The 25,863-nt window shown below is 41.8% G+C and overlaps 2 protein-coding genes across 2 annotated transcripts; one reads left to right on the top strand and one right to left on the bottom strand.

The window, feature by feature from the left end:
• The first annotated feature begins 4,049 nt into the window (after nt 1-4,049).
• Nucleotides 4,050-7,607, top strand: fzd5 (frizzled class receptor 5). The gene has a single exon (XM_011489275.4). It carries the CDS (start codon nt 4,748-4,750, stop codon nt 6,461-6,463), a length of 1,716 nt encoding a protein of 571 aa, XP_011487577.1. The 5' UTR covers nt 4,050-4,747; the 3' UTR covers nt 6,464-7,607.
• A 462-nt stretch (nt 7,608-8,069) lies between these two features.
• Nucleotides 8,070-25,184, bottom strand: ccnyl1 (cyclin Y-like 1). The gene is made up of 10 exons (XM_023950819.2): nt 24,199-25,184; nt 20,095-20,169; nt 18,566-18,609; nt 16,275-16,375; nt 16,123-16,158; nt 15,992-16,043; nt 15,664-15,783; nt 14,800-14,966; nt 10,827-10,989; nt 8,070-9,478 (listed from the first exon to the last, which is right to left on the bottom strand). Exons 1-10 carry the CDS (start codon nt 24,359-24,361, stop codon nt 9,362-9,364), a joined length of 1,038 nt encoding a protein of 345 aa, XP_023806587.1. The 5' UTR covers nt 24,362-25,184; the 3' UTR covers nt 8,070-9,361.
• Between the last annotated feature and the right edge of the window lie 679 nt (nt 25,185-25,863).

Raw genomic sequence — 25,863 nt, 5'->3', positions numbered from 1 at the left:
ACTAACTTATTCACCATTTGATTGACAACAGTTAACGTGTTTTGTTTAAAATGTCATTTCAACATGTTTTTTTTCATATACAAACTGCAGCATAGAAAAAAGCACAACGTTATTATCGTCTTACTTTTACTTGTAAATAAAGTCCATATGCCGCTCCTTCTGAAGAAAATGACTTGGCGCTTGCTATCACTTCTTCTAGTATTTTTTAGCGTCATAATCTCAGGGCTCACCGGCGCCCCCTAACATGAGGCACGAGAACTGCTGGCCTCACCCAGCGGCTTTTTTTGCCGGCGTTTAGCGCTCAGCGCAAGAAACACGTCCCTCACATACAGTTATTTATGAAAACAAACACTGTACATCATATACATCTGCTAAATTATGTAAACTCAGCTCATATAGTACAAGTGATTGAACCGACATACAGAGAGACAGCAGTACCGTCTGACTGCATAGGTATTGCGCAATCCAAGGTGAGGCTCAGCGGGCTGGTGCCTCATCGCATGTCACTTCTTAGTATCTGAACGGCAAATGCGGAAATTCAGCGATTTTGAAAAGAAAAAACACCCAAAAATGGTACATTTAAATGGAAAATGACTGCAAAGCACAAATTACTGATCAAATATAATAGGCCGTGCCTCACCTGCCTCTCCTGACTGCACGTCACTGCAGTAAGTGGAGGCTCCCTTTTATTTTCACCATATGCCTATTAAAATGACACATATTACATATATTGTCAAAAAAGATTCTGATTGATTATTAAAGTCTTCACATTAACAGTGAACTAACCCTCTTTCGTCCATTCTAGTTAGTGGAGTTTGTTAGGTTGATATTTCCGACAAATCATGCATTTTGTGGTGCAAGCACCAAATTTGGCATGGATGTACCCTAGGATCCTGTCTTTCCGAAAAGCATGTTAGCCAGGGGAAAAGTCCAAAATGTCAAGACGACTGCCATACACTCAATTATCACAAAATAGTCAATGTCACCTTCCCCCAGTCTTAACAGTACGGGTTCGTGCACAAAATGCTGTCTTTAAACTTGAGGGGCACCTACAGAATACAAGTACATGTACGAAATATATTTATAATGTATACATTCTAAAATCTGGGGTTTTTTTATGGCTAATGTGCTTTTCGTAAAGAGGGGATCCAAAGAGACAACCATGCTAAATTTGGTGCTTGTACCATGCAAAATTGAAATGAATAAATAAATAAAAATGTAACAACTGGCTCCACTAAGTGCCCAGCACTCTGTAAGACTTCCAACAAGTGCGTTTCGCGACCACTTCCTATGAAGTCTATGTAAAGGCACGTTTACGCAAATGCACATTTTGGTTGCTGCGTTGAAAAGTCACATGTTCACGGCACACCTAGCTATGCATGTTTCTACCACCGTTATGGGCTCTACTGTAAAAAATGTGCAGCCATTGAAAGTGCAAGCCAGTAAAAGCAGCCCAAACTTTGACCAATCAGGAACTCTGATCTGGTAGTGACATATGAAGGGGGTCCTCTAAATTCACGGAAGTGGCAACAATTCGAAAAGTGATTATGGGGAACAAATGAATAATTACACACAAGTTGTTTCCAAATTGCTTCACTACTCACTGTTTAGTGCGTTCGCCATTTTGTAGTGCTGTCCAAGTCCACAATTCCAAAATCGAGTGCCCTAGAAATTTCCCAGAATTCTCTGCAAAAAAACCTGTGTGCATCAATGCTCACTAGATTGGCGAACATAGACCAGAATGCATTGCGTTTGAACAATTTTTGCAAAGAAATAGTATTTAAATGTTTTTTTTAGATAAAATATCAACGTTTTTATCTTCAAAACTCAGTGGATTCATAAACGGTTGTTGCGAAACGCTCATAGCAATGAAAAAAGTAGTGAGCATTGATGCACACTGGTTTTTTACAGAGACTTCTGGGAAATTTCTAGGGCACTCGATTTTGGAATTGTAGAATCGGACAGCACTGCAAAATGGTAAAGACACTGTAAAGTGCACTATGTAGTGAGAAGTGAAGGAATTCAAAAACAACCATACTTTGTCTAGCTTGGAGCCTTTACTGGTAAAAAATTAAAAGCCTGATGCTGGTAAAAATACTAACACTTAAAACGACTAAATAAATAAAATACTCTAAAACAAGCATATCTACATTTAGACTTGATTTTTTCTTTTTTTCTTTTTTAAACTGTAAAAGTGCCCAAAGTTAGCTGGACACCAGCAGCTGCTCTAAAAGTGGACACATCTAGATTTATTTAAAAAACAAAACAACATCCTTTAAGCTTAAATTGACATGCCTATGTGCAATACAATGGTTAATTAATTGAGGTTTTCCCCGTGTTTGTCTATGTACAAATCTATGTTCAAGGGGAAAATACCACAAGTAATGAATTGCACACGTGCACACATATGTGAATGGGAGCGTGTGGGCGCTAAAAAGAGATTGGTTGGCTCCTTGTTTTACAACTTCTCCTGTTTGCTTTAATCTACCAGAGTTAGCCAAGTGAGGATAAATCAGGCTGACTTGTCTCAGCTTATAAATTGCGCACACACGCCCTCACAACTAAATACACACACTAACACACCTACTGAGACCTTTGTCCTCCATGGAGCGTTACAATCTTTGACTCATGAGGTTACACAGTCAGGGGATGACCTCTAAAGCGCCACAGAGATTGTTTTTTCTTCACTAGGTTTGACTTGTGAAGCAATAGAAACCAAAGTCCTTTCACACACACACACACACACACACACTATTGCAAGTCAGCATTGAACACGATGAAAGTAAATCATTGAAACATTTTATTTTCCCATGTGGTTATGTTTTAACTGAAGGTAAAACTGCTCGAATTAAAAAGAAATGTCTGCAATCTGTTGGATCAACAATGCAAATGCAAAAACTTGTGATTTTGTCCATAAAAGTAAAAAAAAATGCACAAAGTATCATCTACTTCAAAATAACAGATGCTCTTAATCTGCATGACAGCCGTGTTTTGATACTATTTTTATTTTTTTTAATAATAGCAAACAGAGATCACTACAATATGATTTTTAGGTTTACACCCCTCCGGCGTTGGTATGTTCCAGAGAATTTGAAACTCTCAATAACAACAAAATATAAAGTGTCATAAAAGTATCTAATTCAGTAAACTTAGTGAAGAAATGAGTCTGCATGAAGGTCAAACATAGAAAACCGAGTTCTGGTTTTGTTACTTTGAAAAAAAAGTCATATTAATAACATGAAGTTGGTGTTTGTAGGGTTTTTGTAGAGACCTGATCCATCAGTCTGACACCTTAAAGCTCTCCTGGAGACTCCCACCCCCACACGCAGGAAGTCATGAATGCGTTCAAGGACCGTAGGAAATTTCATGTATAATTGTCAACTTTAAGGTCCGCCTTTTTTTTTACTTTACTCATCCGCTGCATAACACGAACAGGCAAGAAATTCTGACAAGTTTACTGTTTTAATCGACTCAAACTCTATGGATTTTGCACAAAATGTGTTTGTAAATAGTAAATCCAGAATAAAAATCGGATTTTTAAGGATTACATCTGGACCAAAGGTTGAAAAGTGTTACAAAATTTAAAGAAGCAGCGCGATTTGGGGGGAGAAAAGGTCAAATATATAGGCCCTACAGGTCTTCATATAAAGAAGAAGAAAATGATCTTTTCAGGGCTGTCCTGTATCATAAAGTGGAACACAAAATAAAACAAAAATATATATATACAGGCCAACTTTATTATAAAGTACACGGACTTATTTACATGGAATTAATAAAAGTTAAGTTAGTTTATTAAAACTGGACTGCCTAATGAAGCTTTAGTGTATGTTTTAAAACCATGCACATTGGAGACCATTCCCAGAGTCTGTAAAATAAAAACAGATAAAGATATCAATGACTTAGATCGTCTGTGAACGTTTAAATTAAAATTGGTTAATAACTTTGGATCTCATGTCTATTCTATTGACTCATTCGCCATAAGAAATGAGCGCCTGTAGTAAAAAGAGCTGAGTAGTGACATTTCCGATGATCATGAACGCAGCAGACCTGCTGTTTAGGTGCCGCAGCTTCAGACGGACTTTATTTCCTCCGTGAGCTCACCGAGCGCAGCAGGCGCGCGCGGACAGCGCGGGATAAGTTGGATTTTTTTTCTTTTAACTTTTAAAACCGCACCTGTCTAAGACTTTATTCGTTTATTCAAAGTCACAAACAGCAGAGGGAAGTTTTAAAGTTTTTCTAAGAACGGAATAAGTCAAGCTCAAAGCAGAGGACAAGTGGATTTTACGCACGAAACTCTCCAGGACGCAGAGCGCGGACGCTTTTGGAGAGATTTTCCCCGCAGTTCCCGGCTTGATTTTTATTTATGTATTTATTTAATGGACAGGCTCTACTCCTTTTTGGCGCATGTGGCTGCCACCATGTCGTCTTTCCTGGCGCACAGGGCTCCTTGGGAGGCTGGTAAAAATGTTACAAGGTCGTTAAATTTATTGGAACGTGACTGGCGGATATGAACTTTCTCCGTGATGATTGCGGGCGCTCTGGTGAATGATTGACAGCAGTTGTTCAGCTCTGGAGAAACTGGATTTACTATTGAGAAACTAAAAAGTAGTTGTTTTTTTGTTTTTTGCTTTTGGAATACAATGAAACTGTGACCAAAACCAAAAAGTCTTGGCAGAGATTTGCAGGGATTTCCTACTGATAGACTCTGATTTTTTAAAGCTCCCTCCCTGGATCTACAGTGGGACTCATGCTGCTCAGGTTGGGTTTTTTGCAGCAGCTGCTGCTGCTGCTCATCCAGAGTCTTGACCCGTCGTTGGCTGCCTCCAAGGACCTGGTGTGTGAGCCCATTACCGTCCCCATGTGTAAGGGCATTGGCTACAACCTGACTTACATGCCTAATAAGTTCAACCATGACACCCAGGAGGAAGTGGGACTGGAGGTGCACCAGTTCTGGCCTCTGGTCCGCATCCGCTGCTCCCCAGACCTCCTCTTCTTCCTGTGCAGCATGTACACCCCCATCTGCCTGCCAGACTACCGTAAGCCCCTTCCTCCCTGCCGCTCTGTGTGCGAACGGGCCAAGCGGGGCTGCTCCCCCCTCATGAGCCAGTACGGGTTCGAGTGGCCGGAGAGGATGAGCTGTGAGGGGCTCCCCCAGCTTGGGGACGAGACCCTGTGCATGGACCAAAACAGTAGCGAGGCCACCACTTCAGCTCCACCGTTCCCTAAGTCCACTCCAAAGGTCCGAACCAGACCCCCCAGTCCATCTCAGTGCGACAGAGAGTGCCGCTGTCGGGACCCCCTGATCCCCATCAAGCGGGAATCTCACGCTCTCTTCGGCCGGGTCCAGACTGGACCACTGCCCAACTGTGCCCTGCCCTGCCACCTGCCCTACTTCTCAGCGGATGAACGGGCCTTCACCAGCTTCTGGGTGGGACTCTGGTCCGTGCTGTGCTTCATCTCCACCCTCACCACCGTCGCCACCTTCCTCATCGACATGGAGCGCTTCAAGTACCCAGAGAGGCCCATCATCTTCTTGGCTGCCTGCTACCTCTTCGTCTCCTTGGGTTACATCATCCGGCTGGTGGCAGGTCATGAGCGGGTGGCCTGTGGCGCCGGTGGTACCAGCCAGCTGCACATCCTCTATGATGCCACAGGCCCCGCCCTGTGCACCCTGGTCTTCTTGTTGGTGTATTTCTTTGGAATGGCCAGCTCCATCTGGTGGGTGGTGTTGTCCTTCACCTGGTTTCTGGCTGCAGGGATGAAGTGGGGCAGCGAAGCCATCGCCGGATACTCGCAGTATTTCCACCTGGCCGCATGGCTCATCCCCAGCGTCAAGTCCATCCTGGTGCTGGCACTCAGCTCCGTGGACGGAGACCCTGTAGCCGGGATCTGCTATGTGGGAAACCAGAGTCTGGAGAACCTGCGGGGATTCGTACTCGCCCCTTTGGTGGTTTACCTCTTTACCGGCACGCTTTTTCTGCTCGCTGGTTTCGTTTCTTTGTTCCGCATCAGGAGCATCATCAAACAAGGAGGTACCAAGACGGACAAGCTGGAGCGGCTGATGATCCGCATCGGTCTCTTTACTGTACTGTACACCGTCCCCGCCACGATCGTGGTGGCCTGCCTGGTCTACGAGCAGCACTACCGGCCCAGCTGGGAGCGAGCGCTGGCCTGCTCCTGCCCGCTGGAGCGCCAGCGCTCCATCCGGGGGCCAGACTACGCCGTGTTCATGCTCAAGTACTTCATGTGCTTGGTGGTGGGCATCACGTCTGGAGTCTGGATTTGGTCCGGAAAAACTCTGGAGTCCTGGCGGAGCTTCGTGGCCAGATGCTGCCCCTGCTGGGCGCACAAGGCCACCGCGCCTCCGTCCATGTACAGTGAAGCCAGTACGGCTTTGACCGGACACACCGGAACTGGACTGACGTCGGGGATGTACCACAAGGCGCATCAGTCCCACATATGACCCCACATTGGGAAGGATTTTCAAGAGACTCGCCCAGTTAAAGAAGGACAAGAGGAGAAAACAACAGACTTTTCAGATCATATTTTTTTAAAAACAGGAAACCAAGTCTTTATGTAGCATCTGATGTTTGTTTAAAGCGATGTCAGCCTCTAAAAGCGAAGCTGTAAGAAAAAACCAGACGCTCGCTCAGACAAAAAGCCTTTACTAAATCCATATTGGAGCTCAGCATGCTTCCTTTTCCTGAAGACTGAAAGACAGAGAATATATTTATTTATGTAAATATTGTATCTAGTTGTAAAGAGAAGAAAAAAAGACGTCTTTTGTGTAGTTCATCTGGAGTTCTGCTTCCACAGAATAAAGTAATTTGTAAATGCGATAAACAAACACAGAGCTGCTGGTAATTCCTTTTAGTTTTGCATTTAATGAAGTGAATTTATATTTTATTTTTGTCTTGAAAACTCTGTTTTTGTCACTTCATCTCTGTAAAGTCGATTTACACTCAGTCGTCAAAGCTTCACAATGAAATGGATTCTGGTCTTTAGCGCCATCTGTTGGTTGGAGGAGAAAATGCTTTTTGTGGATTACTTCCGAAAAAAAGGTTGAAATATTTTATTTTTCCTTTTGCTACAATCCATCCTAGAATCACTTAAATTGTATTTTGAATATAATCAAACGGAAAACTGGTTTATCACCGCAACAAGAAATAATCCAGTGTATTAAATGAAACTTCTTTTTTAAGATTATCCCATTTGGATTAAAATAGACCCCTCTGAGGATGTCATTTTAGACTCACAAAAAGGATGCTTTACATACACACACACACACACATATATATATATATATAAGTGAAATTCAGACAAACAAAAACTTTTAATATATTTCAATTAAAAAAGTAACTGTGAGAAAATAGCTTTCTGTAAAAAATAAAAGAAAATGATGAAAAAGGATTTGTGAACTTTTGTTTTATTGTAAGAAGTAAAAAGATGAGCTTCTGTAAAGACTTATGGTAATAAATGTCTAAATTTGGATGAAAGCTGAAATGTCTGTTCTGCTTGTATAGCAGCACATCTGCTTTTAATTCTGTGTTAAATCAGGCTTTTATTGTGAAAATAAAACTACCCAGATGTCAGGTTTGGAGAACATCTTTAGTATTTCTGTTGTGTGGTTCATCATGGGTTTGCAAAAATGAATGTATATATATGAATGTATTTAGTTTTTATTTTTTTTTGCAGTTTAAATACTAGAAGGAATTGAATCATGAGGAAAATGGCATAAAATGTAAATGCATTTGAATTAACGAAAACAACCGTTTCCCCTAAAACGGCACCTGTAACCCTTGTGCTATCCTAGGCACTGTAACATTGGGAGTTGGGTCATCTAGACCCAGTAGACAGTGCTCTGAACCTTTTTTCTTCAATGATTTGTGATCTTCACTGGTGTCCATGGATTACATGAAATCATCTCCACCTTTATCCACCTTTGTCATGGTAGGGAGAACACCTCAATGTAAGGGTGGGGTCATCTAAGATAGCATCTAGGCAATGTTAAAGTGCCTAGCATAGCACAAGGGTTACAATATAAAAATTAAAAATTGCAACAACCAACATTTGTTAAATGATTAGTGTTTATTTAAAATAGTCAATTTGCTAAATCCTTTTATCATTAAAAAGAAGAAACAGTTCACAGCTAGGAGCCTACATAGTAAGCAAACATGAGGCAGGCCTCCATCAGCCCCCCACCCCAACCCCCCCGGGTGGGGGGGACATCAGCCTCTCGGAGACAAGTCAGGATGACGGCGTCAATCTGTGGAACGGGCATCGCTGATTTGTTTCCATTCATTTTTAGTTCACAATTCATTTTCAAAATCAAATCACTCGACCGAAGCGTTTCAAAATAAAGGCGGGGCCTGTTGTGTCAGACAATAAATGTAAATAGACAAATACTTTTTAGGAACTGATCTTGGATGCTGCATACATAAAACATATAAATGGCGTGTTTCTTCCATTCATTTCTCTGTGACGGACGCAACCGCCAAAACTCAAAGTGAACCCCATCCCTTTTCTGACGGACAGCAGATTACTGGGGGGGGGGGGTGTTTCTTATCTTTTTGTCTTTTTGTACTTGAATCGGCTCCTGCAGAGCGTTGCTGGTCAACAACCGGTAGCATTTGCAGCGACAGGAAACGTGTCCGATTTACAACCTTCAGTCATTTCAATTTTCAATGAGAGAGTAAATATGGATTTGTGAGGAAAAATATTGGAAGAAAAAAAGGGGGGGGGGGGGGGGGGAGTGTTGTACTGAACTCCTGGAACACCTGAAGCTTTCATCAAAACTATTGTGTCTTAAGAGTTTTTGAAAAGAAAAGCGGCAATAAACATTTAGTTTTAAAAGCGTGAAGAGGATCCCTGTTATTCTGTGACCCGTTAAAAACATCTCAAGGACACAGATGAACTAATCCAAGGTTTCATCCACGCCGCTTTAGAGAAACGAGTCGTCACGCCTTTAAAAATGGCCAACATGGATGAGAAGCGATCCGAGCGTCTTTTGCTCTGACCCCTGACCTTTTGGTTGGTGTTGGTAAAGGTTTAGCCTCAGATTAAGAAGTGATCCGGAACCAGATTAGCGGCGCCGCTTCGCCGGTTTTCATTGATTTCAGTAACAGAAGTGAGAAGCGTCTTTGATGCAAAACAAACCCTCATGTGTGACGTTTCATCACAAGTCCTTCAGTGTCTTAGCACTTCCTCAAAGCAACAATCAAAACAATAAATAGACCATTGGTAAAGATGAGAATTAAAATGGTAACATGTTATCCACCGCGCTTTCAAGTTTAGGATTCACGCCTGCAGCTGAAGGGGAATCACAGTGCGGGTCGGTTTAACCCGGGCGGCGTCCTGAGCTCTAGGACAGCACGGCGTTGGAGCGCCGGATGCCGATCAGGTTGTCGGCGCTCAGGGATCGCCTCATGGCTGCTCGGCTCAGGTCTTTGTATTTGTCCTCACAGAGTCTAGAAATGGCCTGGAGAAAAACAAAAACACACAAACAAGCCCAAATAAACGAAGACTTCATGATTTAGATGACAAACACGTAACGTCCACGACAACTGTTTTCAGATTTTGTTGAATCAGGCCACATCCTGTTAATACTGCAGAGGCGAAAAAGAGGTCAAACACACATCCCAGTGAGTCATGTGACCACGCCAATCCTCCTCCTCCTCCTCCCACAGCTTCATCTCTCAGGTCAACAGGATGCAACTTTGTCGTGATAATGGATCTATTTAACCAGCTTTTCCCACAAATCTCAAGAGTTTTTGGATGTTTTATCAAATCATTCCCCTTCATCCAGCACAGAAACCCCATTCGTGTTAGAAAGTAAAGCTCCGGTGGGGCCCTGCGTTGGGCTCTTCCGGCGCGGCGGGGGGCTGCTTTCCTGGCTGGGCTGGGGCGGCGCTCTCTTTCCCCCCGTGCTTCCCTGCTCTCTGGCTCTGGGGGCCTCGCGGCGGTCCTGCTGGCCCTGGCCTGGGTGGCGGTCTTGGTCGCCCGGGGGGCGGTTGTTCCCTGCCTGTTCCCGTGTGGCGTTGGGGGGATTCCGGCTGACGCTGCTGCTGCGGCGGGGGTCTGGGTGTGGGGGTGGCTGGGCGCTCCTCCTCCTTCTTTTCACATTCCACCATCCATTTTAGAAGAACATAAACACTCACCTGAGCACAGGTGTTAGCTCACCTTTGCACTAATAGTTTGCATGATTGAATGAATGAAAGATTTCACACTAGTTGGTTTAAAGGCATAAGTATGCGTGTGTGAACACTATCTGTTTTGTGTGCATGTTGACATGTGGAAATTTTTGCGGCTAGCAGGTGTGTTGATAATATTTGAGTGTGTGTGAACAGGCCCCGCCCTTTTTGTACTACATTTGAACCGTACCGTAACGATAAACAACCAGTAAACCTGTCTGCTCTATGCTGCTTCATGGTCTTACCCCCCTTCCCCTCCTATTATCACCCTCCTACCCCCCTCTCTCTAACGTCCCTCTCTCTTCTTCCCTCCTTTCCTTTTCCGTCCGGTCCAACACCAAAGATTTTCAAACATGATTGAAATTAATAAAGTTTGGCCTCAATTACAAAAGGGGTTTATTCAGACATACCTTTGGTTTGTCTGAAGATGAATAACCCCTCTTGTTAAAATAAAATATGTCCAACACAAGAGGCCCTCAGCTCTCATCTGTTTGCCTAGCTGTTGGACAGGACAAGTTAAGAAAAAAAAAGAAAAAAAAAAAAAAGAAAGTAAAGCTCCAAAAACGGTATTTTATCTCCTGATCCATGTCTGCGTGGATAGAAATATGATGGAAACCCCTTAGAAAAGCAGCTCACCTCTAGTTTTTGGGCTCGCTGGTTGTTGAGGGGCTCCAAGGGGAAGTTCAGGTTGTTGTCTTCAGCCAGCTGTCGCAGGTCAAAGTAGTACTTGGCATAAACACTGGCTGGGACATTTATGTTAAACTGGAGGAGTTCCAGGAACTGGCGCTCCATCTCATTCCTAAAAAAAAGAACAGTAAATCTGGAATAAATATTCCTTCTGGCTTCTTGTGGCATTTTTCTCTTGATGCAGGACATAGATAATTGCATTTCTGATTACTTCTCAGTTCATTTTCATCAGAAGCAGACAAAAAAACTGCATTTGTGACATAGGAAATAGATTGGGGGGGCCACAGGCTCCCTGCTCCGCTCCATTCCGATGCGTCCACTTTCAGAGAAAAGGGATCCACGAGCGTCTTTTTTTTTTCCTCGTCTGAGCTGGAATCTGGATTAAAGCTGTACGGCTGGAGAGCTCCAATATCGCTCGCCATTTTTGTTGCACCGCTAATGTTAGGTTGAGGTTAGGCGGGCCTATAGGCTGACAGGAGAGCGTGTAAACAGAGAGCTCTCAGTTTTGGGTGATGGGAAGAGGGGGTTGGTGAAAGAAAAGGACACAAGTGTTTTGATTTAGGCTAAAAACACTAAAAAAAAGACCACTGAGAACGCTTTAAAACAGTTTAAAAGATGATCAGACAGGGGCTGTAACCCTTGTGCTAACTATCTTGAGGGGTCAAAATGACCCCACCCTTACATTGACGTGTTCTTCCTACCATGATGAAGGTGGAAAGATTTCATGTAATCCATGGAAACCAGTGAAGATCACAAAACATTGAAGAAAAAAGGTTCAGAGCACTGTCTAGTGGGTCTAGATGACCCAACTCCCAATGTTAAAGTGCCTAGGATAGCACAAGGGTTACAGACACAAAGATGCACTGAAAGTGTCGTAACTCCACTGAAGTTACGGTAAAAGATCATCTAAACCAAAGCCATTAACTTGCAGGAAAAAAAAGAGGTTTTTGTGAGGAACAAATTCCAATAAACGGTTTTTATGGTTGACTGAATAGAAAAACAAATATGAAAGACTTTGACCATAAAAGACATTTAGCGCGTGCTGTTGGAGGAAAGGGCTTTTATTATTCTGGGGAAATGTTTTTTGCAAAGTTTGCAGGTAATCAGAGATGCATCTCCACTTCACTCCCAACTCATCTTCAGTCATGGAAAGAAGAAGAAGAAGAAAAAAAGAATCTAAGGGAGGTGGTTGCCAAGGAGACCGCATCCAAGGTGCTTTGTTGGTCAGCAAAGGCGGTGAGAGTGATGGAGAGTGTGTATGTGTGTGTGTGTGTGTGTGATGTCTGGTCTCCCCGGGCAACTAATGGAGCAGGCGAGAGCCGGGGCCATTATGTAGAGGCAGTGAGAGCACTTGAGACCCTCCCCTCCATTTCTCTCAGTTTCCCTCTCTGATACTCTTCCCATCTCTAAGCCCAGACCCGAGCCGACTCACAAAGACACTTCAATGGCAGCAATGAAAACAGAGCAGACGGAGCGCGGGTCAGTCGGACGTGTGTGTGTGTGTGTGTGTGTCCTCGGAGGAAGAGGAGCACTCAGACTGCAGCACATGAGCAGGAGCATCATTTGAAATCACCAAAAAAACAAGAGCGGAGCCCTCAGCCCCCTTTTTATTTTTTTTACACACACAATCAGGAGGAAAGCAAATTGAAGGAAATAAAGCAGAGTCCAGGCTCTGCACTCTTATAGCCAGAGAGTGGAGATGCTGGGGCTTCCACCTATTCCGCCTCTATTTCTGTCTGCTTTAAGTGCATCTTATTGAGGCCGAGGCAGAGCCACCACTCTGTCGCATTTGTTTGGATCGGATCATGTCAAAAACTCCCCTTTGAATGAATTAACAACAAAGAAAAACACTTCAGGGTCACTTTAAGCTGTAGTTCATTACTCAGATTTTATATCAAACCAATCTGAGCTGTTTTACTCAAAGTACTGTGTTTTCCAAAGTATAATTCCCATTTTTTCATGGTTTGAACAAAGACTTTGAACCCTTGTGCTATCTTGTGGGGTCCAGATGACCCCACTAGTGGGGTCATCTGGACCCCACAAGATAGCACAAGGGATACTCAGGAGCAATTTATTTGTTTTGTTTTTTTTCTCCAAACCTAAACAGGCTGAGATATTTGTTACTTTGACACTAACAAATGGTTTCCCAGTTTTCCACTAACAACCACTAGAGGTCACTGCAGGTGTGTGCATCGGTTTTTGCTACTGACAGCAATGCAGGAGAAGGAGAAGAAACAAATCTGATCCGTTTTCCTTCTAGAGCAGGGCTGTCAAACTCATTTTCACCGAGGGCCACATCAGCATAGTGGTTGTCATCAAAGGGCCAGATATAACTTATACATGCAACTAAATGTAATGAACAACAAATGTAACTACTCCTTAATGTTAAATAACTAATTATTTATATAACATAACTTATTAAAGTGACAATTACAGTTGCATAGAAAAACATATGTTTGCTTGTTACTTTAGCATAAACCCTTTTACCAGTAAATTGATTCTTTCAGGCTAGACTGTATGGACAGTGTTTATGTAAAGTTGCCTGATCTGATATTTCAAGTTTGATCCCCCTAGATATGAATAAATACACACAAATTTTTATTTTTATAAATTAAAAACTTTTATGCTCTCGCGGGCCACAGAAAATGACGTGGGGGGGCCACATTAGGCCTTGAATTTGACACACGTATTCTAGATCAGAGTTTTTCAACCTCTTTTGAGCCACGGCACACTTTAACCTTGACAAAAATCATGCGGCACACCAGCATCCAAACAAAAAAAAAATAGGAGAATCTCAGTCTGTATTGATCTACAGCCCCTCTGCAATCTCACATGTTTTTTGGTGATAATTGTGGCAGAAGAAGCTGGAAGTTGCAGCTGTTTTTTCTAAAAGATGTAATAAAAGTTAAGTTAGAAGATTTAAAAACTGTTTGATGTGTGTTCGTTGTGGTTTCAAGACGTTTAACAAGGACGACTCATTGTGTCACTTTAACCCAATGCATCATGGGAGATGTAGTGCAAACAGCCGCTGAACGCAGACAGTTTCGCGTCTCTGAGCTTCATGGTTTTGTTCACTTGTTCCACGGTCTGATACCGGATACAACGCTAAAGACGAGCTTTAGCTGGTATTTATGTTGGAACTGAGAGACTTTATCAGCTAAATCGGAACAAGGAAGTGAAGACTTTAACCATTTCTGATTGGTCAGACTGATGACATGTGATTAAGCCTCCTAGAATGATTGGTGGAGACAGTTTTAGGGGCGGGACTTTTCAGAAAACAGTTACAGCTGAAGTTAAATCGCGGTACCGTCATTCTTATCAAAATATCTTTAATAGAATCAAATAAACACAAAGAAAAAAGTCGTTTATGATCTTTCATACTCCTAACTACTCCTAACTACTAATAGCTGATATCCTGGAGATGGAAAATGGTTTTAGATCAGTTAATGAGGGTAATTTCCCACGGCACACTGGTTGAAAAACACGGTTCTAGAGGTTATATTTTTCTTATTTGCATCGAGACATTATTATTCTTGTTTTGATTTTTTTTCTCTTTCCTCTAACTAAAGCAGGACGGCAAGTCATCAAAGTGGGTTACAGAGCGACGGACGGCAGCTTCTGCCACATGAAGCGGCTAGTTTATGAGCACATTTGGATATATATTGAGCATCAAATTTGACGTGGGTCAAGAGAGGCGCTTTGGTGCGTGGATCGGGTTCGGTGTGAATGCAGCTTTGTGCTGGGCTTGGCGGATTTGTGCAGAAGTGGAACTAATACATCAGTGCGACTTAGCCCACTTATAGTTTCTTCTTCTATAAAATGCATTTTATGGCTCCTGCGTCCTAAACTCTGGCAAATGTGGTAATCATAGTGTGATGGGAGATTCCTGGGATTCTTTCCACCCTTTCTGCTCGTAACTCACATGTCCTCCACGGTCATGTCTTTGAGGATCTGACAGTAGTCGACGTTCCACACAGCCTGGTCGTCCCACACCTTGGAGGCTAACAGGATGGCCCCCAGAACGATGCGCTTCCAGCTGGCCGGGCAGATGTCCAGCTCAGCGTAGGTCAGCAAACGCTCCAGGTACACCTGAGTGAGGACGAGAACCAGCAAATGTCTCACCAAGCTCCACCTTTTCTCACTCCTACGGTGGCCGAGAGGTGCCAGACGCATTTACATTGAAGATGCAACAAAAAAAAAGCAAAATCACATAAAAAAGCAGTCCCACTACAAATGACCAACTCCAGAAACACAACAAAGAAAGCGGAGACACGGCTTCTAACAGAAAGGGACGTAATATAAAACTAATTGTTTGATTCTTTAAAGTTAATTATTAATGCTTTCTTTATGTGGAAATCCAGTATTAAAGGTATTCCCTTTCCGTTAAGCAGGTAATTGCAAGTAAAACTTAAAGTTCAACTTATTGCAAGCAAAAAATTGAACTTGTGGAATCAGAAGCAAATAAAAATGGCAAAAAAAAAATCAGTCAACATTGTCATAAAATGACAATTAAACCCTGTAAAACCTTTGAATGTCTGCAAATCATCAACAAATATCAGTAAAATAAACAACAGCTTGTCTCCAATGAGAACAGACCCTTATCAGGACTTTACTGCCCTCTTCTGGCTATCAAATGCAACAACATCCTATTCCACGACTGCTTATGTTGTCCTAGATTTACAAAAAAAAAGAACAATATTTTGCATAACTGTGACAAATCAAACATTCAAACCACAGAACACAACAGTGGAAGTACAACCAAACACACAACTGAATTTCTGCTTACCAGTGTGACGATGGCGCATTCTGCAGTGAGCTGTGCGGAGCTGAACAGCGTCCTGACGAAGCGGTAGATCAGTTTGTGTTCCGGGTCCACGTAGGCGTAGTTGTCCGGCACGGGCTCTCTCTGGATGGAAGAAACACACCATCAAACCTCCAAACAGCTGTTTTTACTGACATGAGTTGAACAGGAAGATAAAGACGACACCGCAAAGCTTTAGGTTTTTCAGCAATGACCTCTAAATCTGTGACAGATTCCAGATTCTGATCATCTTGGTTAAACGTTTTAGTGACTCATCCTGCAGGGATTCAGATAAAACCAGCAGCACACTCACTGATAAGGGGTGCAACTTCTCATCAAAGATGTCCATTGACCTGTCGGAGTCTCTGCAGAGCAAACAGACCGTCAAGCAACACAACTGCAACACAACTAGACAAAACTGTAAAACATAAGACTGAATCCCACCTCTTTTTGATGTGGTAGTATATTGCTAAAGTGACACTGGAAACAAACAAATCATGAGTTTTACTAAACTAAACCAATAGCTGACGTTTGTGTGCTTTAGCTAATGCTACATCGGAGCTCTGTGGTTGTGTTTCTGCCAGTCGGCTGCTCACCATTTGATGGTGCTTTTCAGATTTGGCTGACTGACGGTGCTGTCGTCGATGAAGATGGTGGAGCAGGAGCTGAACTTCTTTGAAAGGGGGCCGGGAGACACCTGAGCGGAGGGAAACCAGATGAAATGACGGCGAAATGTTGACAAGAATGCTGCCAGTTTGTGAAAACGTCAAGAAAATCTGTGTTTTCTGTATCAACAGAAGGAAGGACTGAAAAACTTCAATATTTGATCAAAGTAAGTGTTGCAGAAACAAGAACACAAACGTATCAGGAGTCGGTCGTTCTCAATCTTTGTTCCATTCTGGATCTCTGGGTAAAACAGATTTTCAGAGGAGTTTCCTTAAAGATCCATTCTGATAAAAAGTTCATAAATAAAAAAAATTAAGCTTAAAATTGCATTTCGGAGTACAGTAAACCCTGGTTTTTCGCAGGGGGTTACGCTCCAAAAAGAACCTGTGATAGGCAAAATCTGCGAAGTAGAAACCTCTCTGTTTTTTTTTTACAATTAAATTCTATAAAGAACAAACCATTTACAGGCTCAAGCATTTGTTTCACAAATAAAAGTACTTTAGAAACGTTTTTTTCAACAAATAACGTCTGTACTGTACTGTCAAATAATAATTTGAATCATCGATGTGAACAGAAGACTTCAAATCGCGGAGATTAGCCCCGCCCACCGCGACCCGAGTAATTGGATTTAACGGGAGAAAATTTAAAATGATTATGAAAAAAATACAAAGTACAGTGGGACAAATAGTGACTCAGGTGTATTTCACTGCTCTTCAGACTGAGCCGCTGCATCCTGACTCCGCTCTGCAGTGTTTTCTTCTTTTGAAGCCCGCGGTGCAGCTGTGTTTGTTGTTCTGGGGAAGAACATGGTGATAGGCAGTTGTTGTCGCTCTTTTTTCTATGGGTTTTACAGAATCTCGAAATTGCAAGATAATTCGCATGTACGTGTTGTAAATTTGGCAAGCTGATTTACGTACGTGTACATATTAAACTGTAACGTTATTGACACACAGGTAGAGAAGAAGCGGAGTGACTTTTTAGCCAATCAGAACGCAGAACACAATGCACGATGCAAATCCGTGAAGTAGCGAAACCGTGAAAAGTAAACCGTGTTATAGCGAGGGATCACTGTATTTCTTTAATAAAATAGTTGTGAATCGGGAGCAGACGTAGAAAATACGTTGTCCGGGTGACGAGCTCCATTCTAGAGCATCCACGATTCCTTTTCCTGCTCTGCGCTGGAATCTGGATCAGAACTGTACGGCTGGACGGATCACCATTTCTGTTGAACGGCTAATGTTCGGTTGGGGCTGTGAGGGGTTGAAAACTAGCGGGAGAGCATGTAAACAGAGAGCTCTCGGCAACTTGAAGGGGGGAGTGAGATTGCTCCGCGTCAACATTCCCGCCCACAACTCAAAGGTGAATTTCTAATGAACTACTGCTGCGCTGCAGAAACTAAGTCCTAGAAAGCGACACAGATTTTCTTTTTTAGCTAAAACGTCATTGTTATAATTAAAAGACCACCGGGACTGTTTTTACAATATAGCAGAAAGCACAGTTTGCTGTTTTGATTCTATACTTTCCTATTGAACTTTTTATACATGTCTAATGAAAAAGTTCTATTGAATTATTGGGGAAAATTGTGACTCCATTGAGGAGTTCTGCAGGTTTGCAATTCAAACTGAAAACTGTTGTGTTTGTCTGCATTTCTTCTAAATCTGGCCTACCTCCATCAGATGGAGCACCATCGAGCAGCCTTACCCTTGTGCACTTTAACATTGGGAGTTGGGTCATCTAGACCCACTAGACAGTGCGCTGAACCTTTTTTCTTCAATGATTTGTGATCTTCACTGGTGTCCATGGATTACATGAATTCTTTCCACCTTTATCCACCTTTGTCATGGTAGGGAGAACACGTCAATGATGTAAGGATCGGGTCATCTGGACCCCATTGCATAGCACAAGGGTTAAAAGCACAAGCAGGTCCATTTGGACAACCTCTTGTGCAGAACATAATGCAATGCACTGCAGCAGATACAAAATAAGACGATTCTAGGCTGATTTTGTTTCAATCTTTCTTAAAGCCACACGTTTTTCCACCCGTTTGGCATGGAGGTCGGAGCAGACGATGGTGGTTTCAAAGTGTTTGCCAAACTTCTAGAACTGAGTTAAAGGGTTGTAATATCAGGAAGAAACCTGAAGCAGTAGAGCTGCTTCACCCGGTTGCACGACACGGTAAAGAGACGTGGTTCACCGACTGAACGCTGAGCTGCACACTCACGTGACTGACGTGGTTTATGTGGTTGCTTTTCCTCCTGTCCCGCACTGCAAAAGGAGAGAATTTGAAAAAATTAAAAAACTAACTGTTTCTTTGACAACATTAGAAACTTTTTCAGCAAGAGCCATTTTCGTTTCTTTGGTGAACTTTCACTGTAAATCTTCTATCATTAGAAAATCAGTGACTTCCACTATAAATGACACCACAATTTTAAGAAACACATAATCATTGAAAAATGGATTTTCTGTCAGTTTTTAACAGCTCAGATGCTATGTTCACGCTGGGCCCAGAAACACTCTTTCGACTGACCGCTTCCAATGAAAAGCACTAAAAATGCGTCTAAACGCAGGTTTCAGGCTTCCTCTCACCTTCACATGGAGCTACCCAGGTTTTTACGCAGGTTTTTGGGCTCTACGTACAAAACATGCGGCATTGGAACACGTGCTGAAAGTGACACCATTTGAACTTTGACCAATCAGGGATTTGGTGGGGACAAACCGGTAGCACCCTTTAAAATACGGAAACACCAACTCATTAATAATGGATCGTGGAGGAGAAATGAAGCCGGAATTCTATGACACCAAGTCTTTCAGATATCAGAACAGAGCTGTGAAACAAAATAGCCTGGAGCCTGAGATTTGCGACATTTGCACCGCTTGCATCGGTTAGCAGCAGACTTGTGTGAACACTCTTTGGTAAAAGCGTATTCAATAAGATCAAGCGCTTATCAGAAAGGTTCAATCACAAACTAAAATAAGGTTCATGAAAGAATCATCCAACTAAAATAAATCAGTCTTTAACATTAGGTCACAGAAGTCAGATAAATTCTTGTAAGCAGAGTGGACTGAGTGTTTGTGTAGTGAGCCACCTAGTGGCTATTTTATGAACTGCTTTTTAATATGAACTCCTTCAGAAAGCAAATTGAAATAGCCAATATTTTCTGCATGAAAACCACCAAAACAAGTCATCCAATCCACTAAGAAGAGGTCATCAGATGAGCTTTCTGACGTGGACAGGTAAATTTGGCCGTTTGTTCTTTTTTGTTTTTTTAAATCAAAACTTTATCAGCACCTCTGGCAGCTCAAACTCCACAGACACTGAGGGAGATGAAAGCGTACTGGCATGACTGCTGAAAGGAGGCGATGGCTGATGCTTTTCTTTGCCCAAGGATGTGGTTACTTTGAAAGTTATAGAAATACACGATCTTCAAAACAGAGAAACCACATCACAGCTCTCCTAGCTGTTTTGGTGACAAAAAGATGAATAAAGGTTTGAGCTTTGTTTGTTTGATTTAAGATTGAACAGCCATTTCCTGTTTCAACTTAAGCTTTGAACATAACCTGTTTTTTAACAGTTTGGAGTTTTTTTCTTCCAATTAGGTTAAAGAGTTATTATGCTGTAGCACTTTGCTATTTTATTTGGACTAAACTAGTGAAGCAAATGAGGATTTCCGTGGTGGACTACAACAGATCATCAAGTAATCAAACTTTCCCATCATGCATCAGCTGAATGTTCCCTCACAGATCACTCACCGTCTGTCTGGGACTTGCTGAGGAAGAGGGTGCTTGCTTGGGCGTGATCTGATGGGTTACACTCCATGGCCAACTCTGAAAATAAACCAAGAGATTTTCAGTCATTAAAAACATTTGGATGACTGAGAGCCTTCTATTTAACACACACGTGTTCATTTCAGAATCCTCGCTTCCTGCAGAAAATAAAGAAAAAAAAAACATTTGCTTTTAGCTTTTGAACCCTGTTGGATGAAAACTGAAGATGCAGTTTTGGACTGACTGACAGGAAACGGATCAACGTTTAAACTTTACTTTAGTTTTATTCTTGTGATTGAAAATGTTCCTTTCCTGGAAACGTTACACAAGTTTGATCCCAGTGGCACAAAAGGTAAACTCCAGACAGTAATCAGTGTCTATATCCTTGAGCCAACAGTTTATTGACTACATAAACAACAACAATGAGTCACTTCTGTTTCTAAACCCCTCCAAGGTGTAGATTACTGACTGATGGAAGAGTTCGCCATCCACACAAGATGAGGAATGACAGGAGGATAGTGGGATACGTTTTGAGCCTCACCAGACCATCCTCAGTAACACAAATGGAATGATGACCAGGGATCGATGGAGCGCAATGACAACACAAATACTGATGCTGCATAGGTGAGTTTAGAGCTACGTTCACACCACCCTCAGCAATATGCCATCAGGCGGCCACTTCTGATGAAAAATCGATGTAAACGCACATTTTGGGCTTCCGCGTTCAAAACTCTTGTGTTCATACGCCCCTACGCAAGTTTTTCGACCGTTTTCAGGCTCATCCGATCGTCTTCTAAACCTGTTTCGTCCCTTTCGGGGTCACAGGGCTGCCGGAGCCTATCCCGGCCACTCGTGGGCGAAGGCGGGAAACATCCGGAACAGGTTGCCAGTCTGTCGCAGGGCCACAAATCACACACCCATTCACACCGAGGGACTATTTAGAGTAACCAAATGACCTATGAAGTGTGTTTTTGTACGATGGGAGGAAGCCATAGTCCCCACGCATGCACGGGGAGAACATGCAGACTCCACACAGAAAGGCCCCCCACTGACTCTGTTTCAGGTCCCCTGAAGGCCTTTTTGCCAACCACTGCGCCACCGTTTTCAAGCTCTAGGCAGAAAACGCGCGGCCATTGAACGCACATCGTAAGTAAAGAAAATATTTGAATTCATTGAAGTGCCAACAGTTTGAAAATTGATCATGGAGGAGAAAATCCCAGTTTGTGTGTGGACGGATTTATATGACATCAGAATCAGAATAGAACTGTGAAAGAAAAAGCCTTCACCAGTTTTGCACATCTTCAACATTTCGCACCAAGCCTCTTCCAACTGTAGGTGGTGGACATGTGCTAGTAAACAGTAGAAGAAGAAGAAGAAGAAGCCCCTCCTTCCTATCCAGCGTGAACACTAAATGTGCGATCAACAACCTGCGTAAAATGCCTGGTGTGTATGTACTATAGCTTTACACATAATTGTATATTTTGGTCTTTAATACATTAATGAAGTCACTTAGGAGTAGGGCTGCACGATATGAGGAAAACTCGCGATATGCGATATTGGTGATTAATATTGCGATAACGATATAATTCGCGGTATATAAACAAACAGCAAAACAACCAAAAACATCATTTCCATTTCACTGCAACAGTTTAAAAATGATACTCCAAATGACCCTTGTCGACATAGGAGGCAAACATCAAACATAAAAGGGTTCATCTGATTGATCAACAACGTAAACGGGTCCTTCCGATTGGTTAAATGCATAAAGGGATTTATTTCATTTGTTCAATATTTCAAGCTGCCATGAGATTGTTATAGCAGATTTAAGGTAACCATTTATTGCGATTTTCGCCGTCTTTTGCTGTATGCATATTGCACAGCTTAATGTCGCGATAACGATAAATTTGCGGTATATTGTGCAGGCCTACTTAGGAGGATGCCAGACAGCCCAGAATAATCTCCTCCTTCCTCCAATCCCAAATCAAACAAATTGGGTGTGTACAAAATGTCACTTTATCCACTAGCAGCTTTTGGATTTACTTTACTCAACCGGCAGCCGAAACCAAACACACCAAGTTCTTCAACTGAAAAGTCACAAACAAACAGTTAAACACTGGGAGAAAAGGGTAATTATATTACTGCCATGCAATCTGGAACAAATGCAAGAGTCAGCTTAAGATTTTCCCGAGGCCAAAGAGTCGAGAGCAAACAAACGAGATCATTGATGTGCTTCAAGAAACGTCCCCTTAAAGACGCCAAAGAATGTGCGCGTTTCCCCTGGTCAGAGCGAAATGTCATTCAACAATGAAAAGAATCTGAAGGGAGCAAGGAGCAGCCCCTGATCCCAGATGCCTCAGATAACACGACTCACACAACTGTTGCTCAATCCTCCCACAGATTAACTAAAGCAGTAGCATCAACCACTTCACATGTTCCATTTTTCTTCACTGGTTGGAACTTGCAGTTTCCTTTCTGCAACTTTTGTTAGAAGAACTTTTGTTCTCACAGAAGTGCTTTTATCACATGCTCGAAGACACTGAAACGTACTTTAATCATGTGCTTGGTAAACGTTTACAGCACAAATGCGTGTGCATGTTTCTGTCACCCCTTTAAAATAAGCGAGTCGATATGAAAATAAAAATCCAAAAACTGGGAGTAATCCGTAGGAATTTCCAGATCCGATTCTTTGCCCCTGATTCAATTTACAGGGTCCTGATCCAATACTTTTGTAACACGTTAAAAAACGAATACATGCAAAACAAACAGATTCAGGTTCTCCTCTATTCCTATATTATGAATATCTTGGTAACTGTTTTTGTGCTCAAACTATGCTGTATTCTGCTGCGCTTGACGAAATGTTGCAATCCGTTCATGATATGTAGACTATTAAGAAAGTATTAATCTTTAATAATTAGCTAGAAATACATAGTACTGACCATAATGGTGAAAAAATGATTAATATCCAATCCATGATCGGGATGAGACATATAATTTCAATCGAGACTGAAACTACGTGATCAGGCCTGATTTAGGATTATGTAATCAGATTGTGACATCACTAGTAAATCCCATAACGTCAATAATCAAATCACTTCAAAAATCTGACAAAACATTGTTGTTTTAGTCTGGTATTAGATTTCTTTTAGTTCTTGGAACTTAAAACAAATGCCTTTTAAATGTTTTTTATCCGTCTGATCGCTTTTTGTTAAAAACGTCGTCCCTGCTGATCTCAATTCTGTCCTCCCACGATTTTTTATTTTTATTGAACTTCAAACAAACATATACACATAGCTACAACAGAAAGAAATAAAAAAGAATAAAATACAAATAAAAAAAATAATAATAAAAAAGTACATAAATTAAAAATTAAAACATAACATTAAAATTGTAGTTTACAATACTAGGGATTGTCATACAACATGTGATCTTCAAGAAAAATAGACAATGTTATTGCATTTTTGTTTTTTTTTATCAATTTCAGAGATTTAAAATATAAACTGATCTCTTTATGAAATGTAATGAATAATGGTTTGGTTTTTGAAAATCTGCTCTTATGAATGAAAAGTTTCCCAGATCTTAATAAAGTATTGAATGTCAAATCAAATAGATTATCACCAGAAACTAATCCAAATAATATGATGTGCTTTTGTAACTGAATAGGAATAGGACTGTCCTCCCAAGATTAAGGATTTGCAAATCAGGTCACACATTTCCAACGTTTATCCTCCAGGAAGAAGAGAAGAAAGATAGCAGGCTTTTCTCCTCCATCTGTCCTTGATCTTTTGTTTTGCACTCAGACTGTTGCTGCCATTTTTTATCTCTTTTCTTTGCATTTTCCACAATTTAAAAAAAGAGGAATAAATTGTTAAAGCGCTAATCCGATTTCTCAAAATCAGATAAATGACATAATCTGATAAAGGAGATCGGATTAGAGAGTTTACATGATCCCTCCAATACTCGGATGGTTTGAAGAATCGGACGGATGTTTTTTTTTTTTTTTTGTACATGTAAACAGGCTGGCTGACATCGCCCTATAAGGTAATTAAAAATAAAAAATGGACCAGTTTTCTGAAGAGTTGAACTGTGTACCTTCAGGAACTTCTCTGTCGCTGATGTGCTGCAGGTAGGGCACGGTGACGTCATCGCTGACTTCGGCGCTGGTGTGGATCTCCTCCAGCCGCTCTGCGGGCTGTCTGGAGGTTTGTTTGGGGCTCGACTCCGGAGAGACGCAGCATGACAACGTGTTCCCCATTCCAAAGCGGGCGTTAGCTTCGCTCTATCGCAGCCAAGTCTCAGTAGTGCATGAGTGTTTGTAGCTAGCTAAAGTTAGCGTCCTCCCGCCTTGTTGTAACCATTACCGTTCGCCGGCCAGTACAGCAGGCACAGCGCTATCTTTGCGTGCTAAACTGCCGCAGCCCAACTCCCAGGAGCCGTATTCCTGTCCATTTGTGGGTTTAAAAAAAGTGCAGCAGTCAAACACGGTTTCAGAGACCGGGTTATTATGGGAGAAGAAAACCAGCGCAGTCTTGTGATACGAGAATAGTAACTCGCCCTTCCATTCATTCAAAATCCGTCAGTTACGCTAGCAGACTAGCATATCCACTAGCTAACTAGTTCCACTTTTATTTGCTTTAAAACTATTAAACTTTTACAAACAAACCAGAATGCTACAAAACTATCAAAGATAACACCTGAGAGCATAAAATGTCCCAACGACCATTTAATGCGACTTTTCCAACATTCCCACCGCACTTGGTTCCCCGTGTCCTCAAATCGAGCCCGGGGATTTTGCGGCCTTCAAGAAACACCCAAGTTAAAAAAAAAAGAATGGTTATAAAACACGCTAAATATAAAGCAAATTTTATTTGTGGCGATTGGCTGGTTTGACGTTCTACGTAATAAAAAATAGATAACCGACTGTAGTGACTGTTTCCTCAATCTGGACCTCCATCCAGCCAGATTTATGCTTCAAGTATTCCGTCCTGTCACCGCCATCTGTTGCCGGATCTCACAAACAAAACGCCCTGACACTCCTACGTCATCGGCAATTCCGGATATCCTCCACTCCTATTGGAGGAAAAAAAAATCAAAACAAATCCTATAAAAAGCGCTGTCATTGGTTGATGAATCTGTCAATGAAAGGAAATTTTAAATGTAGTTTAGCTTTGTGGCAGGGCCACATCATCGTTTTTTTAAACAAAAAAATATTTTCCCGTGTCTCTTGATCTCAGCATGATGAAACAGGAGTGAAAAACAATAAAAATAAGAATAAATGTTAACAAAAGTAAAATTACCGCTTGCAGATTCGAATAGTTCACTCTCAACAGCTAGTACAATTCTCCCGAGCCGCGTTGATGGCAGCGCAAAACTTTATAGAAAATCTTGAAATATCTAAAATATACATTTTCGTTGTTTCCATGAAATCATAATTATGCGGATAAACACAAACCAACTCGCGCGATAAGTCATTCAAAAACACAGATGTAAACAATCCTTGTATTTACAGCAGATGCGTTCAAATTTCTGTCTGCATACATCTCATGCATGGAAAACACAGAGGGGGTTTAGAGATCTGATTTATTTATTTAAAAAAGTTCGGTAATCAGGTCTCCATGTCTAAGTTCATGAGATCATTCAGTCTCCCGCTGCAAAAACATCTTTCTGCTGCTATTTCCGTGTCTCTGTGACCCTACATTGCTTCAGAAGGGGGAAAATTAAAACAAGAATTATATTACAGGATCTTTTTATAATTGT

This window comes from Oryzias latipes, chromosome 21, assembly GCF_053564925.1.
Source record: "Oryzias latipes strain Hd-rR chromosome 21, Olatipes_Hd-rR_3.1".
Classification (NCBI taxonomy): Eukaryota; Metazoa; Chordata; class Actinopteri; order Beloniformes; family Adrianichthyidae; genus Oryzias; species Oryzias latipes.
The sequence above is the reverse complement of the archived record's forward strand: the minus strand, read 5'-3'. Positions and strand labels throughout refer to the sequence as shown.